The sequence below is a fragment of the Lagopus leucura genome, unplaced genomic scaffold (genome assembly GCF_019238085.1).
Source record: "Lagopus leucura isolate 7727_CA_CO unplaced genomic scaffold, USGS_WTPT01 Super-Scaffold_100159, whole genome shotgun sequence".
Classification (NCBI taxonomy): domain Eukaryota; kingdom Metazoa; phylum Chordata; class Aves; order Galliformes; family Phasianidae; genus Lagopus; species Lagopus leucura.
In genome coordinates this window covers 9,829,279-9,846,627 of record NW_024962335.1, presented here as the reverse complement: position 1 = coordinate 9,846,627, position 17,349 = coordinate 9,829,279, and the positions used below count along the sequence as shown (strand labels likewise).

At 36.4% G+C, this 17,349-nt stretch overlaps 1 protein-coding gene across 7 annotated transcripts in view; it reads right to left on the bottom strand.

The window, feature by feature from the left end:
* The window catches only part of CNOT4 (CCR4-NOT transcription complex subunit 4), a 67,212-nt gene that overhangs the window by 10,683 nt on the left and 39,180 nt on the right, over positions 1-17,349 (bottom strand). For 4 of the 7 annotated variants that reach the window (XM_042889861.1, XM_042889866.1, XM_042889863.1 and 1 more), the window contains exons 7-11: positions 14,897-15,030; positions 11,289-11,444; positions 8,635-8,692; positions 8,111-8,360; positions 5,994-6,491 (exon numbers count right to left, since the gene is read on the bottom strand). In XM_042889861.1, the coding sequence (XP_042745795.1) occupies positions 5,994-6,491; positions 8,111-8,360; positions 8,635-8,692; positions 11,289-11,444; positions 14,897-15,030 (1,096 nt within the window). The remainder of the gene's footprint in view (positions 1-5,993; positions 6,492-8,110; positions 8,361-8,634; positions 8,693-11,288; positions 11,445-14,896; positions 15,031-17,349) is intronic. The other 3 variants (XM_042889865.1, XM_042889867.1, XM_042889864.1) reach the window with 2 other exon arrangements.

The following is a 17,349-nucleotide window of genomic DNA, read 5'->3' as shown; positions in this document are numbered from 1 at the left end:
GCATTAAAAATAGCACCTCCAGAGGAAGGGAAGTGAGCAAGCCAAGAGTTTGTTTCCAAATGGAATTAACTTGTTACATATGGTGCTGAACACTACCTCTTAACTGGTGAAATACATAAGTTCTGACAGAAATAAAAGGAGAAGAATGAGAGCTGGAGCTTATAAATAAATGCTGAATTCCAAGGGGGGGAGGGGGAAAACACACACTGGCACACAGCACAGCCAGAAGATGATGGAGGGAGAAGAGGGCAAAGGCCTTGCAATCTTCCTGACAGAAATTGGTCTGAGGCACAAGAACTGCAGAGTATTCAACCATAAAGATTACACCAAGAACTGTATCATCTCTGCTGAGGAGAGCAGAGCACACATGACCTCTGTAGTAGTCTAAACAGCTTTTTTTTTTTTAAAAAAGTAAATTTAAAAGCAGTGTTCAGTCCTTTAATTTCAAATAAAGTGCAATCTTGATATTGGTGTAACATCCATTTTGAAGAGTAGCTTCCCTGTGCTCTGCAAAGATTCCGGCCTTCAGAGGTGCCAAATCTGGCACTTAAACTATTAGCTGCATCACTTCCAATGTTTATACCTCATCAGCTAATACTTCAGCTACAGGCAGCCATGGATCTAATCAGGAGCACAGAAAAGAATGTTCAGCTGCAGTGCTTTCCACACCGCTGCCGACAGAATGCCAAATGTCAGCAAAGACCAGCAAGGGAGCAAGCAGTCTTCTTTAAAGGCTTAGAACAAATTTAATGGACTAATACTTCCTACTGTTAAGTGTAAGACCATCTGTACTTAAAACTGGCATTAAACCTTTCACGCATTGCCAGGTCAAGAGGAAAAGTGTAGCAAAATGCTCTTCCAATCCACTACAATCAAATAAAGGGACATGAGGCATTACCATTTAAACTGCATTAGCTGTTGTTAGGAGGATGGGATTTAGTAAGTTTTGTACACAGCATTTTGAGATTGAGTTTTACAACTTATGGCATTGAACAGCAATATGACACAGGTCAGACCCTCTTTTAGAATGGAAAAGAAAGGAAAAGTAGCAAAAGCAAAACAAAAAACAACAACAAAAAAAAAAACCCACCACCAAATCCTGAAGAACTTCATAACAAATGTTAAGCCAAAAACCACAGGAAAAGGTCAGCACATATGCTGTCATTTCAGTTTTTTTGGATTTCTGCTTCTGCATAAAACAAGTCATGATTTTGGTATTAAGTATCACCCTAGACAAAATCCAAACAACAAAGAAATGTGTGTCCTAAATGGAAATACAGTTGCATTTTGGGAAAACACCAAGTCAAAGACTCAGTACAAAAAAAGGACAGTGCTGGTTCTGATACCTCACCCTTCTCCATAATCCGAAGTCTAAAACAAGTCATTATTAATATATTAGGGTGTTTCCTTCTTTCACTAAGCTTGCCCCAAAGGTGGCATTAGACAAGAAAGGATTTGGCGTTCAAGATGAGCTCGATAGCTAAAGACATGGAATCAGGAGAAGATGCAAACAAGTAGAACTGTTGAAGTGTGGAAAAGCTCAGGATTTAAGTCTAAATGTAGGCAAGACTCAAAAGTATGCATGATAATCAGCGTCTTGTATGCGATGCCATTACTGCAATGACTGCTGGATGGCACCCAAATCTAGCAATAGGTCTGTCCACCTATTTATTGACTCAGTCTTTAAATATACATAATTCCATCAGTTAAACTTTGCATATTAAAGAGATAAGCTACAATAACAAAAAGCCCTTGATAGAACAATATTTGGATTTAGCTATTATTTCCACCTACAAAGACTTATGACATTCAAGACCCATTTTGAAATTCCAGGAACAACTCACAGTCTCCTGCTATCTCCAATAAGTTTCAGATTAAAAAAATTGATTGATTTTACAGCTGATATTTTCAAAGACAACATAAAAAAAATCCTTCCTTCTAAACAGGCTTTAATTCTTTATGTTCTCTATCTCTCTGTATTCACAACTGACAGATCCATCACAGATTCCTAATATCTGTGTGAAGAATATACACGCAATGTGGTACAGAATGAGTCTTGGAGAAGTTGCAATTCAGCCACCTCATTGTTACTGAATTGAGAAGTTCTTGCAATTATGTTTTCATTTGGAATTAAATTCAGGATAATTATGAAATTAATGTATGAAATTACAGCCAGTGTGTCAGAACGTCAATTACTCACATCTTACATAAAACTGACAGGAAAGGTGGATTAATTTCCAGCTTTTCATTCTACTTTTATCTGTAATTTTATTTTTACACTTCTTCTATATAATAAAAACCATGTCTATCAACCACCCAGTAAGCTACATATTATTTATTTTTCCAGTACTAATATGTACATATATTATCATGTGTCTCAAAAGATACTGTTAATGTGGGATCTACTCTGTGACTGATTCTGTGACCATACCTAGAATTTTAGAATATAAAACCAGGCAGGCTAGTAAAGATGACAGTGTATTAGTTATTGAAGTACAAGGCTTCCTGATAGCCTAAAGTAATACTTAAAAAAGTATAACATCCACACACACTGCTGTCAGTTTATCTTTCCTTTGGTTTTATGTGAAGAATAAACAACAGCTACACAGTCTAAGTTTGGACTGTTTTACAAGCAAGCTGTCTGGAAAGTCATCACTAAACTTTTCTCCTAAAGCATATTTATAGTTTTAATTATACTGTAAACTTTCTAACCCATCCCATTCCAGAGAACAGCAACAAGCCTGATCTGTTTGCATCAGCTATTTTGCAAAATCATATTTTCTGGGGGGAGGGAGAGATTCAATTTGATTGAAAAGTTCCTTTAAAGACTGGGGACAGACATTTCTTGATGAGCATGGCAAATTTCAAGTATAGTCAATTTTATTTTGAAGTCAACCGTGTCATGGTGTCATTTCACCAGAAACAGTAGAATAAGATTAATAAATACCAATTCTGACAAAGAAGCTACCAAATCCCACACAAGTTATTTTTAAATGAGAACTTAGAAATAGTAGGTAGGACCTGTGTCTTCCCATTTACATCTACATGGATCTAATCAGGAGCACAGAACAGAACAACTTGGATATGTGGAGGTATAGACACAGCACAGCTCTGATTTGAGATGAGACAAGACTGCTTTAGAGTATTACATATAACATGCCAAACGTGAATACTAACGCCTACATAAGGTAGAAGCAGCAGGAGTTCAGAAGACATTGCCTTCACACAAGCTCCAAAAACACAAATAGACGTAAATGAAGTCAACTGAATTTGGGATTTAAAATCTAGCTAACTTCAAATTGAGGTTTTAAGATGACTTTAAAAACTTCTTGTTTTCACAGAAAAGGAAAACAAGAAAAGGGCTGGTTAACCACAGCAGGCAAACTAATCAGATGATGCATGGAAAAGAATGTTCTCCATTATTTGAATGGCAGGTCAAATATAATTTGCTTTAGAAAAATTAAAAGCTGTAAAAATTGATCAGAAATCTTAGGAAACATGCAACTTCGACAGAAGTTGGGGATCTCTGCTAGAAAACAACTTGAAGTTTTGCTTACACTCAGTTTCTTTTACTGTTACAGCTGTAGCAGCCAAGTTGATGACATTTTCTAACACACCCTAATACATACTAGGAAAAAACCTAACGAGGAGCTTTGGGTGTGTTACAATTAATCTCTCTATACCACCGAATGGGTATAACAATACACGTGGCCTTCTTAGGTCAGCTAGAGCCTGTAACAAACCACTAATATAAAGTCCTGTTTTGGTGGTTTCTTTATTGATATACAACTTCCCTCCCTGTAAGCCCACCAAGTAGGTGAATCTATAAATCAAACAGGGAAACTAGGGAAATCCTACCATTACATACCTCCTGCTGATAGATTAAAAGAAAGCGTAAGGAACTGGTATCATTCTTTCAAAAAAGGATTTGTTGAGAGGCTTGTACACTAAATACAGATTTGAAGCTAAAATTCATAAATTGGAAACTATCAAGTCAGCATATCAAAACACGGGCACCTCCTGATTTTCAAATTAATTGCATTTCTGAAGCAGTTAGAATCACTGCAGGAAATCCAGTGTACTACATGCTATACAAATAACACAAGCACCAACTATCAAGCAACACCAGATTGACTTGAGACTTCTGACAACATGAAAAAAAGCAGTAAAACTGTGTTTACAGACTTTTTTCAAGTTACACAGAATTAACATGCAGATTGGCTGAGAAGCATTTGCACAGCAGCAACTGGTGCTAACTATAAACTAGGCAACAGTGTTAACAAAAGCCTAAAACCAATACAAAAGAACTTTCCATACAGACTACAGCAGATGTTTGTTTTCCATTCTTAGCACTGTAGCTGCCAAAGATAGAGAGATCAATTGGATCTAATTTTGTTGCATACAAAAAAAGATACACTGAAGTATCATTTCTGTTGCCTAAAAACACACAGGGAAAGCACACAAAACGGGCTGCATGTAGCAAACACGAACACAACTGGTTCCTACAAAGAAATCCACTTTCCAACTGCTAAAATGAATTAAAATAATGCAATTTAAAGAACACTTTTTGCAAACTTAGAAATAACCTGTACAGAAACAGATCGTTTTTCACCACTGAACACTTTTCCACACCCTCCTACTCCACAAGACAGTAGTGTTACCAACCCTGTGATTAGCAAGTTTTAGAACTTTGAGATGAAGTCAAAACTTTGACTTGTAACATTATTCCAAGTTCTTTATAGTTTACAGAGAACCAATCTGCACTCCTAGAAACACTACTTTTTAACACCATATAGGAAAAAAAAAAAACAACTCCCCCCATTTCAATGCAACCAATAACAGTATATTTTTTGTTTAAAACCTTTGTCACTGCCAGCATAAAGACTTTTGAACTACTTGCATTTGTCCTCTGGACTAAATGATTATATTACAAATCAGCTGAATGATCCTGTACTGTTCTGTAGCTTCAACAAGCCTCCAGAGAGTACAAAGAACAGAGAAACACAGCCAGAAACAGCACTTACATCAGAGCATCAAAACCAAGTAACTTCTTTTACATCACTATCACCCAGTACAGCAGATAGTTCTCAAAATCCAACAACAAAAACCCACATCAGCAACATCTCAAGCAACAGTTTTCCCTACCTCAAGGCTATAAAGAGCTTACAGAGTTTCTACTTGTAGTTTATTATGAAACTAATATTTTTTTTCCCTACTAGGATAAGAGAACTTGTGTGGGTCAAGGTACGTAGTAACTGTGGAAGCAGTTTTAAAAGTTCACTTCTGGAATCTGACCAGAACAATGACTGCTCCTTAGCTGTAATGTTTACTGTAAGAGCCTATCAATTCACTCAGAACAGCCTGGAATAGTGTGACTATGCATTTATTTATTCCAACATCAGGGCCCTCACAATCAGGACGAATCCTCTTACACACATTGCAAGCATCCGATCAGTGAAAGATTATCACAACATTAAGGCCATCTGCAGCACAGGAATGAACAGCACTGAGTGTTTTATTATGCAGTCACCTGGTTGTGCACAAGAGGGAACAACCCCAGCCAAGACATCAGGCACTAATTATCATTACAATATTTTTCAGTTTTAGGAACTCTGATCAGCACCTGCATGTCAACATGAAAGTCACAATGCACTTTCAGGGCCTACTTACTAATCTTAAGAAAAGCCCAGTCTGGCAAAACTGAAGAACCAAAATACCAATCTGCTTAGGCATAAAATTAAACGGGCACAGAATACTCCACCTTCCTTATAAAGCTCAATGTTACAAGGCTAAGCATCCACTTTAAAAAAAAAAACACATGGAAAGGGCATATTTAAAATGATGTTCTCCCTCTCTTCATAAGCCTAGTATAACAGTTAAGAGATAAAGTTCTACCACTTGTAGCTGGCTATTTCTTCTTCCTGTCCTGACTCAGAGCTCTAAGCTGAAAGCATGAAATAAAATCACATTCACGGCTGTCCTGATTCACCTACCTGATATAGGGATCCCTCCCAGACCTGTGCTGTGTTGTGGTTGGAGATTCAAGTCCAAGAAATTACTATTTGAGGTGGGATTTGCTGTGTGGTTCAAGTGCATGATGCTATTGCGTGGAAAGGCCATCCAAGGATAGCGAGCTGCTTGGCCTGGAAAACTGAAGGAGTTGTAAACTGCTCGATGTTGTTGAAACTGTGGGAACCTCTGTGGCATGACTGGAAAGGTGCTACTGAGAGAGTTGGCATTTGCGGGTGCAGCAGGATGCAGAAATCCAGAGCCTGGCCCTTTGGCAGCTGTAGTGTGTGGGGAAGGGTTCTGAAGAGATGTGGGCGAGAGGGAAGGTTGGTCTTGAACTGACAGTTCCTTCTCAATCAGGTCTGCTAAGGCTTTGCGGGTGACGTCAAAGGGGTCAAACCCTAAGTCGTCCTCTTGCTGTTTGGAGGAACCAAACCCAAAAGCCGCTTGCCAGTCTGTGGAGGAAGATACTGGTATAGTTTCTGTTGGAGAGGAATAAGATTTAGAACAAGGATTAGTAAGTACTTGCCCATAGAAAAATCTCAGCCTTAGCATGTTTTACTGTTGCAAGTTTATCCCTCACATAATATTTGTTTGTAAATTGCTCAGAGACAATATTCATCAGGAACTCCATTTTCAGACAAAAGACAAATTTCTGCTTTAGTTGAAGCTGCAGAACTAGAAAGCAGTGGTTTTACTGCAGAATTCCTTCAACTGCATAAAAGCTACTGTCAAATAAGTATTTTTCAGGAAAAGCAGAGTAGAAAGAGACCAATGAACATTATGTTATATAACATTATACTTAACATCCAGTTACTGGAGGGATGTGTAACCGGAGTTTAAAGTTGCTCAATATTTTGTTTAAAGTATTAATGCTGTGCAAGAAACTAGGTGGGAGGACGCAGGGTGGAAGGGGGTATTCTCACAGATACTTCTGAGTAGAGGTTAAAAAAGAAAAAAAATGTCTACTACTATTGAAACAACAAGCCAAAGTCCTAAGTGTGCACCTGGATTAAACAAAGGAAATAAGGCACTGTGTTACAAGATACTATTAAATATTCTTAAGCAGCATTGCAGAGTCTTCTCTGAATTTTCAATTGGCACTTATTCCCTTATACTGCTTAAGTTTTTTAGTTCAGGTTTAGAGCATGCCATTCCAATTTTCAGAATAGTTCTCCTTGAAACTGCACTGAAGAAAGCAAAGTTCAAGGAGGCAGCATCACTTACATTAACTCCCTCTGCTGGTAGGGAACCTAGACTGCTGCTTAAGCCTAGTGTCCTCTCCAAAAGAATATCTATAACTCCATTTCTAGAAAAAAAAAGACAAACTCCCTGCCCTTCACATTTTTACTGTAATAGCAATAATATATTTTTAATAATTATGGAAAAAAAATTCTGCTACTTGGAAGTTGTCTCCCACTGCTACTTAATCTTCACACTATTGCGTGTATAGTATATTAACAGCATGTTATTTTCCTGATAATATTATTTAAAATTATTTCCCAGAAGGGAGAGAAACATTAAAAGATCAGCCACTAAGCTACCAGATATAAAAGTATCATTACATTCTATTTATTATCATTCTTATTTTATTTAATTTTCTACCACAGCTCAGGTTTCTAATTCGAGAACTTTAAAATACTGTTAACCATTCCCAAGACTGTATCAATACACCTAATACATCTAAAAAGACGTTCCACTCAAGTGAAGTGGTATTTTGTGCCTTCCAGTTACTGCCTTTAATGGTACTTTTATCTTCTCTGAATATATATAATCTCACTTCAGAAAGATTATTCATCTTCAGATAACTACGCAGGATACATAAGAAAATTTGGAATTCTGCTGCACAGAAGTAGGCAAATGGCTAAGAAAAACAAAGCAAATGCTCAGTTTACTTAGCCATGCAGTTGGAAAACTCGAAAAGTTTCTTTCAGAAGAAAATTTATGTCAATGCAATTCGTCTGTACAGTAGTGAAACCATGAAAAACATTTGTGAATCAGAGACAGTGATATAAAATCTACCCCAGAGTTTAGTTTCAGACATCAGTTGCAAAAGCGAGCAATACACAGCAATGTAAGCTGGGTGCAGAGCTGTGCCTACCTGATGTGAAGAGGCTCTGTGGTTCTGGTGCTGTAGGCCAGTCATTTGAAGTCTGTGGAGAGCTGGGGAATGGAGGAAGCCCACTGGGGATGGGGTTAGGGTGCCGGAAGTTGTCAGAGAAGAGCGACTGTGATTCTGTTACAGCTCCTTCAAAAGGAGACCGCGCACTGTGGTTAGATGAACTGATGGGTATGGCTGGATTGGGTTTTGTTAAACCGGGCGGCGGTGAAGGTGTGTCACTATTTGTTATCTACAGGCAAAGGAGAAAGAGAGACAATTAGGTCATGAGAGTTTATGTATATTCCTCACTAGCAGTTGAAAATTCTCCTCACAACTTCCAGCTGCTTTTAGTTTAGTTATATCATTCAGTATGATTTTTAACATTAAGCCAACTTAGCAGTAGCACATTTTAGTTTTATTTAAAATTACACTATACTTCAGAAAGTATTTGCCTCTCATAATATAAGCTGCACCAAACCAAACAAACTCAATTCATGTGTTCACAGGATTTATCTTTGTCTTACCTGCTGGGAGCTGTCACCATTTCCTATACTGAGGGAATCTGAAGGTTTGTCGATAGGGCTGCAGAAGTGGGAAGGGAAAGAGTCAGTAAGTTACTTAAGTATTTAATGTGAACATCAATGTTTGATTTTGCAGTGATAGAAAGGCTTTGAAGTAAACCAAAATTAAACTGGAGGAGTTAAGAAGGAAAAAAGTCGACTCTTTGAGACTTTAGTTGCAAACATTCCAATTATTTGCCATACAACATTTCTTCCCATGACTCTCCACTCTGCTTGTGGAGTACCCTGTTACGGGACAAAAGAAAAGTTATAAATGCCTTCAAAGTAACTCTGCCACTACAAAAAAAAAAAAAAACAAACCCAAAAAAACCTTATGTTCTAAAGCAGCATTCCATTTGTGATCAGTTCTATCTCCTTTATTACTGGAGTAAAACTCAGGAACAGATTTGTTTTCTCAATTCTGAAGTTGTCAGTTCCCATATAAATCCTAAATAAATCTAGGGAAAGAAGAGATTAAATTAACTACCTAATCCTGGTGTTAAGAAAAGCTTTGAGGCTGACGGGAAGCTTGGTCTAATAAAAATTAGTTCCAAGGTGAGAAAATTGATTTTGGAGATGACAGAAAGCAAAAGATGCAGGAAAATATAACAAAAATTGTCAATAAATGAGAAGAGAAGGTACAGCAGAAAGCCACCTCAGAATGCTATTGACTGAGAATTAACATGACTCAGCTAAAATGGCACACCTTGGGATTCAAGATTTGACAGGCACTTGTGAACAGCCTTAATTATACTAAATACCACAATAATGAAATGGTGAAAGTTTAAGTTAAGCTCTAAGGCAGAGATTTTCATCTGAAAAATATTTTATCTGCTCTTAAAAGAATACACACAAGCATCTGACTGCATAGCCCCAAACACTAGTCCTACAGAAATGACCAGAGGTAAGATTCTTATGAACGTGACAAATTATGGGTGTAACCTGTTACTGCAAAGTAAATATAAATATTTGTCATTTTAACTGGGTGCAGACTTCAGATTCTAGCTACACTTTGTTTTCAAACACTCCTTGCTGTTGAAAAGCATAACATTGCATAAAGCCACATAGCAAAGTCCAAAATTCAAGGATTTGCTCCTCCACTCATATTTATTCGCCCCCTCCAAGACTAACTAGTCCTAAAGTCAGTAGATTTAATTCTTCTCTATTCTGGAGAAATTGTATAAAAGCTACTCATCAATGAAAACAATTTGGGAGCAAAAGAATGCTGAATTGGCATCTCAAAGGTAACTGAAGGTCAAGTATTTACAATCACAAAAGAAAAAAATCAGAGGAATATTTGCAATTAAGTATTACTCCGGTAAAGACTTACTGGGGTACTTGGTGGTTGAAAACTATTTTAAAAAGTTCTTCTACTTTGAATAAACTCCCTTATTTTATTAATTTCTGCATACCTACAGCACAGAAATTTGCTGTAGACTTCATTAATCAAATAAAGTTGATTGCAGAGCTCACGTGCCTGGTATGTTTTCTCAAAGCCTTTGATAGGGACTCACAAAATCACAGCTCAGAGCTATGCAACAGGCAACTGTTAATAGCAATAAATATGCAGAAAGACAATGATCATTACGCTTGAACCTGCTTAAGAAGGCTTTAATTTTAAGACATGCTTCCAGACCCCAAGAATGAGCATGATTCATTACTGACTGGTCATAATATTTTACTCATATGTAGTACATGCTTTCCAGAAATGGTGAGGAAGAAGTTTCATGTTAATACTGAGATGCAACCATAGGATCTGCCCACATCTCAGCTGAATTGGTATTACATCTAAGAAGTATCTCTTACAGCAGCACTCAGTACCACATCAATACCGGCTTAAAATGAAGATCAGCTGCCTAATCAACAGCACTACTTCTTGAAATATTTAGTATTACCTTGTTATTTTCCCATTCAACCTCTGAATGGGCCCAATTTGGTCCAGCAAAACACTGGAACAGTATGATTTTAAGTGCAAGCAACACTTGCAATGGGAGAAAACAATTCTATGCAAGGGAGGCACCAAAATTGGGTAAAGAAAAAGTACTGGTCAATAATGAAGAAGTTATTGCAGGAAGATGAATTACTTGCTTTGTATACAGAAGCCTCAGTTGAATGTGCTGTCTTACTGTTCCTGTTACTGCTCAAAAAATCATGGAGTCATTACTCTACAGTAGTGTTTTTGGAACACATTACAGTGAAGAGATGACAAATAGTCATCCCTAACATTTAAGTTTCCTTCTCTTGAAAGTTTTTCTAGTGTTAAGTCTCCTGATGTACAGCAACTGACATGTTATATTTGTGGAATGGTTTTGTACAGAATTGAAGGGTTCGGTTTTGGCTGGGACCATGCACGGCTGCAGGCAGCTTTACAAGCTGTTGATGCCCTAATTATGCAGCTCACCTCAGCCCATACCTGTACCATCACTAGTAATGCGAGGGTTTTCCTGCAGAGTCTGCCAATCAGCCATTTTGACATGGGCTAAGCCAAGCTTGGCTTTCTGTGTCCTGATCAGGATTTGAATCCAGTTCTCCAACCACAGAGACTGGAGAATAATTCCCTCCACACCAATCAGTGAGAGAGAACAAGCTATCTGAAGTATAAAAGGCAGCACAATTACCCGAAATCTGAGTCTGCACCATCTGGAGTCATGTGTTCTGGGTCTGTGCCATTTTCTAATATAGGAGGCGTTTTCCTGTGTTCCATTGTTAAGCCGTTGGCTGATTTACTTGAACTCTGTAATGATGGCCAGGCATCTTTGTTATTACTGTTGGGTCTGGAAAAAGGCAAGAGTTAAAAAAAAAAAAAAAAAAAGAAGAAAAAAAAAAAAAGAAGAGTTCAAGTTATGAAGAAAGTGTTTTAAAAATTGTAAGCACTGAGGAAATGAATCCTTGCGCCAGATAAACCACAAAAGCAGATTTATCTGGATATTAGAATTTAAATGGTGATGATTAAAAAAAAAAATAATCAAGGGGTAGAGATGGGAAAAAGAAAACTGGGCAGAACCCTCAGTTTTCTTCACTGAATAGATAACTGCACTGCCAACGCTGGAGTCTGAACATGTTCATTCAGGAAAAAAAAAAGTCCACTGACAGTTTCAAGTACCCAGACCTATGTATACCTCATTTGGAGTTACTGGCTTAATCCCATAAGTATTTTAAGTCATTTAAATCATTAACTAAACCATTTTTAAGAAAAAAAAAAAAAAACCTTCTACATCCCAGGATCTATCAAGCCTGGCTCAGATTAAGTTTGTGTTTTATTCCTGCACAAGAGTCCACAGCATTACTAATGGACCATGAGACCAGTCAGATGAACATTTTTCATTCAAGTTACTGCTCATTTCCCCTCCAGTTTAAAGCTATAATTACTCCTCAAACAAAGACCCATTAAATTCCATTTCAGAGAGCACATTCAATCTGAAAATTTCAGAAGACTCAAAGCCAAAAGTATCACTGAAAATAGTTATATTTTATACAAATTAAAGTACTCTGGAATATTGTCTATAACCAAATGCATTTGAGTACACTGTCATCCAAAAAAAACTATAATAATCCAAAGTCTCAATATGAGAGGTTTATCTTTACCTTCTCCACTTTTCTTCCCATTAGCTTCAGCTTTTCATTTGTTTCAATTATGTTGCTACTTTTAGTGTTCAAGTGCTGTAGTTCAACTGCTGTTTTTGTAACTAAAAAGCCCTTAAAAAAAAAAATCTATTTTCTGGTAAGTATGTTTCTTCTGCTGCCCCATTTATTAATGTTCTTAATACACGGTCCAACACCTACTCTACATATCAGGATCAACTTAAGTTGACAGTCATAATCTGGAGATTCCCATAGCTGTTCATAGCTGTTTCATTCAGTTAGGACTGGTATTACTAGCTAACCTCAAATGCCTATTACTATTTAATGATTTGCTACTCCACTTGTACCCCTTCTCACATACCTATCCAACATGCATGCAGATGAGACTGATAACCAATTTACATATCTCATCCTTGTTTTGTACACATTTGAAAGAAAGTTAGCAAGTTGATCGGATATTGAGCAGTGAAGACAACCTATACGTCCTTATCGTAATTTAATAGTCTCAAAATGACCCACTCACAAAGGTGAGTCATAAATCTAGATATAACCAGACTAAATTCATTACAGACTTCAAATACACTATGTTCGCTACGATATAAAGTCAACTCTATACTACAACTTGAAAATGTCACAGTAAAAATCAGTTTTGCAACCAAAATGAAAAGTTAACAGCCTTATGTGGCATTTTGCACGTGTTCTTATTGTTGTTTTTTTCTTTTATGTTCAAAACCATAGGCTTCCAAAAGCCTTCTCCAGTAGACCAGTGTCTAACATGTGTTTTTTCCTCTTCCAGCAAATGAAAACATTTGTTTCAGTTCTTAGGGGAAAAGTCAGTAGGAAAAAAAAATTTCAGAGTAGGAACTTTGAAATAAGAACAGAATTTTGAAAAAGCATTTCTGCAGAATTTAAGAAATGTTGTCTTCCCTATTATTGTTTATTTATAAGTACCCATCTACTATTCAGAAGCCAACTACTGTTTTCTTCCAAAGTGAAAGAAATCGGCATGCCAGAAACACGACTGACACAAAATTGTCAGAAGCTCTGATAAACTGGCAGATTATATTAGTGAATCAAAACAAAGAAGAACATGACTAGGTACAAAGTTGTAAAATTGTAAAGAACATTTACCAGCTCACAAGCTAAATATTGTACTGATAAGACAGGACTTCAAGAAAATAGTTAAAAATCCCAGCTGCAAGAAGAAACATACTTTGCAACCCACAAGATGGTACCTAGTCATTAGGAAAGATCAGATTCTGTGTGATGATGCTGTTCAGTTGAAAAGAAAAATCAACTCTAGATTACTTGTTCCCTTTAGAGAAACATGCCATTATTTCCTCAGAAGTGCTAGAAATTTTAGCACTGGTCATGCTCCAATTCATACTTGCTACCCAAAGGCTTAAGCTTGCTGCTGTTTAAGATGGAGCATTCTCTCATATCTGGTACCACTTATCTTCATTTGTCTTCCTTGGATCTGATAAGGTGTCAAATTATTATTATTTTATGTTCAAAGTCTGAACTAATCAATGCACAAGCAATGCAGGAAGCAGTACATTTGCTTTCTTTGCTATACTGTTCCTTTAAAGTCAGTACTGAACCAGTGCACAAGAAATAAAAAGATGTAACAAGTCCTTGAGAAAAGATCAAATTGGAAGCCTGACCACTTGCAGTCAGAGAGTGCATGACACTTCCTGTAGTAGATTAAGAAGATAATTCCAGCTGGTATGCCAACTCTCAGAATTGTATTCTGTGGATTGAAGCTCCACTAACATCATTTTAGATACAGTGCTTCCTTTCTTGCTTAAATTGTTCTGCAGTGACGTTACCAGCAGCAAACCACCTGAAAATTCAGTGGATAAATTGGTCCACAACACAAAACACGATCAAGGCCAAGATGCGCATGAAGCACAATTTAAGTTTTACATTTCACCCTACCAGTGTCATTATAAGAATCCTAGTATGAGAATCTTACAAAAAGGAGCAGAGGAATTTATTAATAGCTTCTATCTTAAATATAAGGTTTGAGCAGATAAAAAACAGGAGGACTGACCACCTTAGACTTTCATTCACATTTGTATGACTGTGCTCATATCAATAGAAATCTTTTCATAACTTAATGAATAAAAACCTACTGCAACAGAACAAAACAAAACAGCAATAAGTGCTATTTTCTGATTAAAACTGTGAAAATAATTCTCGTGAATTTCCAGATTCCAAGGTTTTCATACTTAAAAGAACTGCAGAGTCATGCTATGAAGACAAAATAAGATAAGCATATCAAGACACTAGGCTGTCTGTTGTACAGTGAGACTGCATCCATATATCAAACACTTCACCAAGAATGTTAACATCTGTTACTTAATTACTACAATATATATTTATGAAAATATGAAATGAAAGATCTTTAAGAATAAGAAAGCATCACTTGGAAATACTGATCCAAATGCATACTTGGTAGAAGTGAGTATTAGAACAAAGCATTGCACAGCCCTCTAACTTCAGAGAGAGGAACATTACCTAAATTTTTCACACAACGCATACTGAAAAGAGCAGGCTATTTAAGGAATGCAAGAGGAACAAGAATGTCTTCTGTGGAGTAACCAGTAACAAAACATTGCCAAGTAGCAGCATCAGTACTTACGCATCGTACCTCTGCAGTGCTGTCACTTTGTTCTTGTTCTTGTCAACTGTACCCGTAGATAATTGAAGAAAGTTGGGGTTTAGTTTGTATAGTTCTTGCAGTAGTTTCTGTTCATATTCTTGGTGCTTACCCGCCTGCAAGGAAAGAGGAACTTGCAATGAACAGACAATAATTTCACATATTTATATACATCCCAAAACTTAGGAATTGAGCTGTACCAGCTTAAGAGGTCACCCTGACAGACTGAAAAAGTTTTTCTTAACCTCAGTACTGATGTGATGCCAGCAAATCCAAAGCTTGCCTAGAAATAACTCAGACAAATTTAGCCAGTTTATATATATTATATATATATATATTTTATATTTTATATATATATATATTTTTTTTTTTGCTTCCAATGCAGAAAAATAGTTGCAATTTGTTAAAACTCAGTCTTCCATTCTAATAACAAGCTTCACTATATAAACTCTACATCATAAATATCTTAATATCAAAGATAAGCATACAGTCTACATTCTACATATTGATTATACCAATCTTTTCAGAAAATGGACTGAACAAAATCAAAGCTTGTTTCTGGTCAGAAGTTCCCCTACATAAATCATTCCATATAGGCTTAATAAAACACCACTGAGGTGATACAAGTGTTACCTAACATGTGACAAGGAGCATGTTCTGACCAGTAATTGAAAAGTCATTCCTTCTAGTAATTGAAGAATTTAATTATTTTAACTGAAATGATGGAGAACATTTTCTTGCTTTCAGAAATTGAGGATTGACCCCATGTCAGAATGCTAAGCCTGGCAAGTAAGAGTATTTTTCAGTCTAGCTTATCTATAATATTGTGCTAAAATACTTAAATACTATTTGCAAGTTAAGTATTTTAATAATTTGAATCAATATTCAAAATTGAACAGTGAATAGCTTTTATCTACAGATTTCAGATATTAAGAGATGTCCTTCAGCAAGAGAGTGTGTCAAGATTAAGACCTTCTGAATCTTAAGTCCCAAAACAAGAGTTACCTATGGAATCCTCAAAAAAGGATTTGAAGGCTCTCAAACTACATTTACAATAAAAAAAATAAAAATCAACACTTGTACATTACTTAATCCATTCCCTTTATAAAGGTTTTGTTGGGATAGGAATGGAAGTGAGAGTACTGGCAATATGGACATCATCCTAGAGAAACACTATAGCTTACAAGAATGCTATTCCTTTTTCTCTGCCTCCAAAAATTAAGCAGGGAAATTTACATTTTAAACAAGATTCAAAACAACAAAAATCCCACACACAAACCTAACAAAACAGTAAGAAAATCCACATGCTAAATAGCTAACTTTAACTTGTCTTTATGGGTGCTATTAGAAAGGCAATTCCCCATTTCAACTAAATCCTCCAAATCAGTCAAACATTACTTAATATCTTAATGTTTTTGGTACTCTATTTGGTTCTCCATTACAGATTGATTTTGAACGGACACACTTGGGGAAAGTTCATCTAAAACTACACTTACATAGCGTTGGCCTCTGAATTGGCCTTTAAAACCCAGAGATAATGAAATCACTGTCAATAGATCTGAAATCTCTAGCTCATTATGCACTCATAATCTGTGCTAGATCTGTGCTAGGCATCATAAGGAAAGATTGTGATAGAGGATCACAACATTTAGCTTTGCAGCCTTTACATCACTGAACATAATGCATCCAGTCACTGCATCTCAACTATGCTCTTCAACTCTACAGAGAGTATAGAGAAGAACAATAAAAAAATCACCACTGCAAGGGAGAAACTGCTTTACCAATGTTTAGGTGACCATTTGGGGAGAAGGCCGAGAGAGGTACAAACCAAGTTTTAGAACACCACAAAAACAACGAATAATGTAACAACGCATTTAGCTTGTAGCAATTATCACAATGCTACAACTAGGGGACAAATGACAGAACTGACTAGGAATCAGTTTAACACTAACAAAAAGTAGAGTGAAATTTTGGGGCAAAGGGCTGTGGACATGATGGTATGAGCAGGTTCAAAACAGATTAAGTAAATTCACAACTGACAGCTCTATAAGAATCTAAAGAGCCTGTACACATCTGAGTGCATGTTCCTGTCTATTAACAGATCTAAGTGGTGGTAGAAATTTAGAAAAATTAACAGAGGAAGTTGCCTGGTTTGCAAGTTCTAGAAGTTTAGTTCTTATTCCTAATCACCTGAAAAGATATATACAGCAAGAACTATTCATCTGAACAAGCAGGATATATTTTCTTGAATTAAAAATAAAGCTTAAATTCTCAGAAATAATTACTATTTTTTAAAAAATGTTTAATAGATATTCTTCCTTATTTTCTGCCTTAAATCAGTGTAGCACACAACATCCAATAACTAATTGGTAAAGCATCTAAGCATCATTTCTAACTCAAAACTCAATTCTATAGCATTCTGCAGAACACTATAT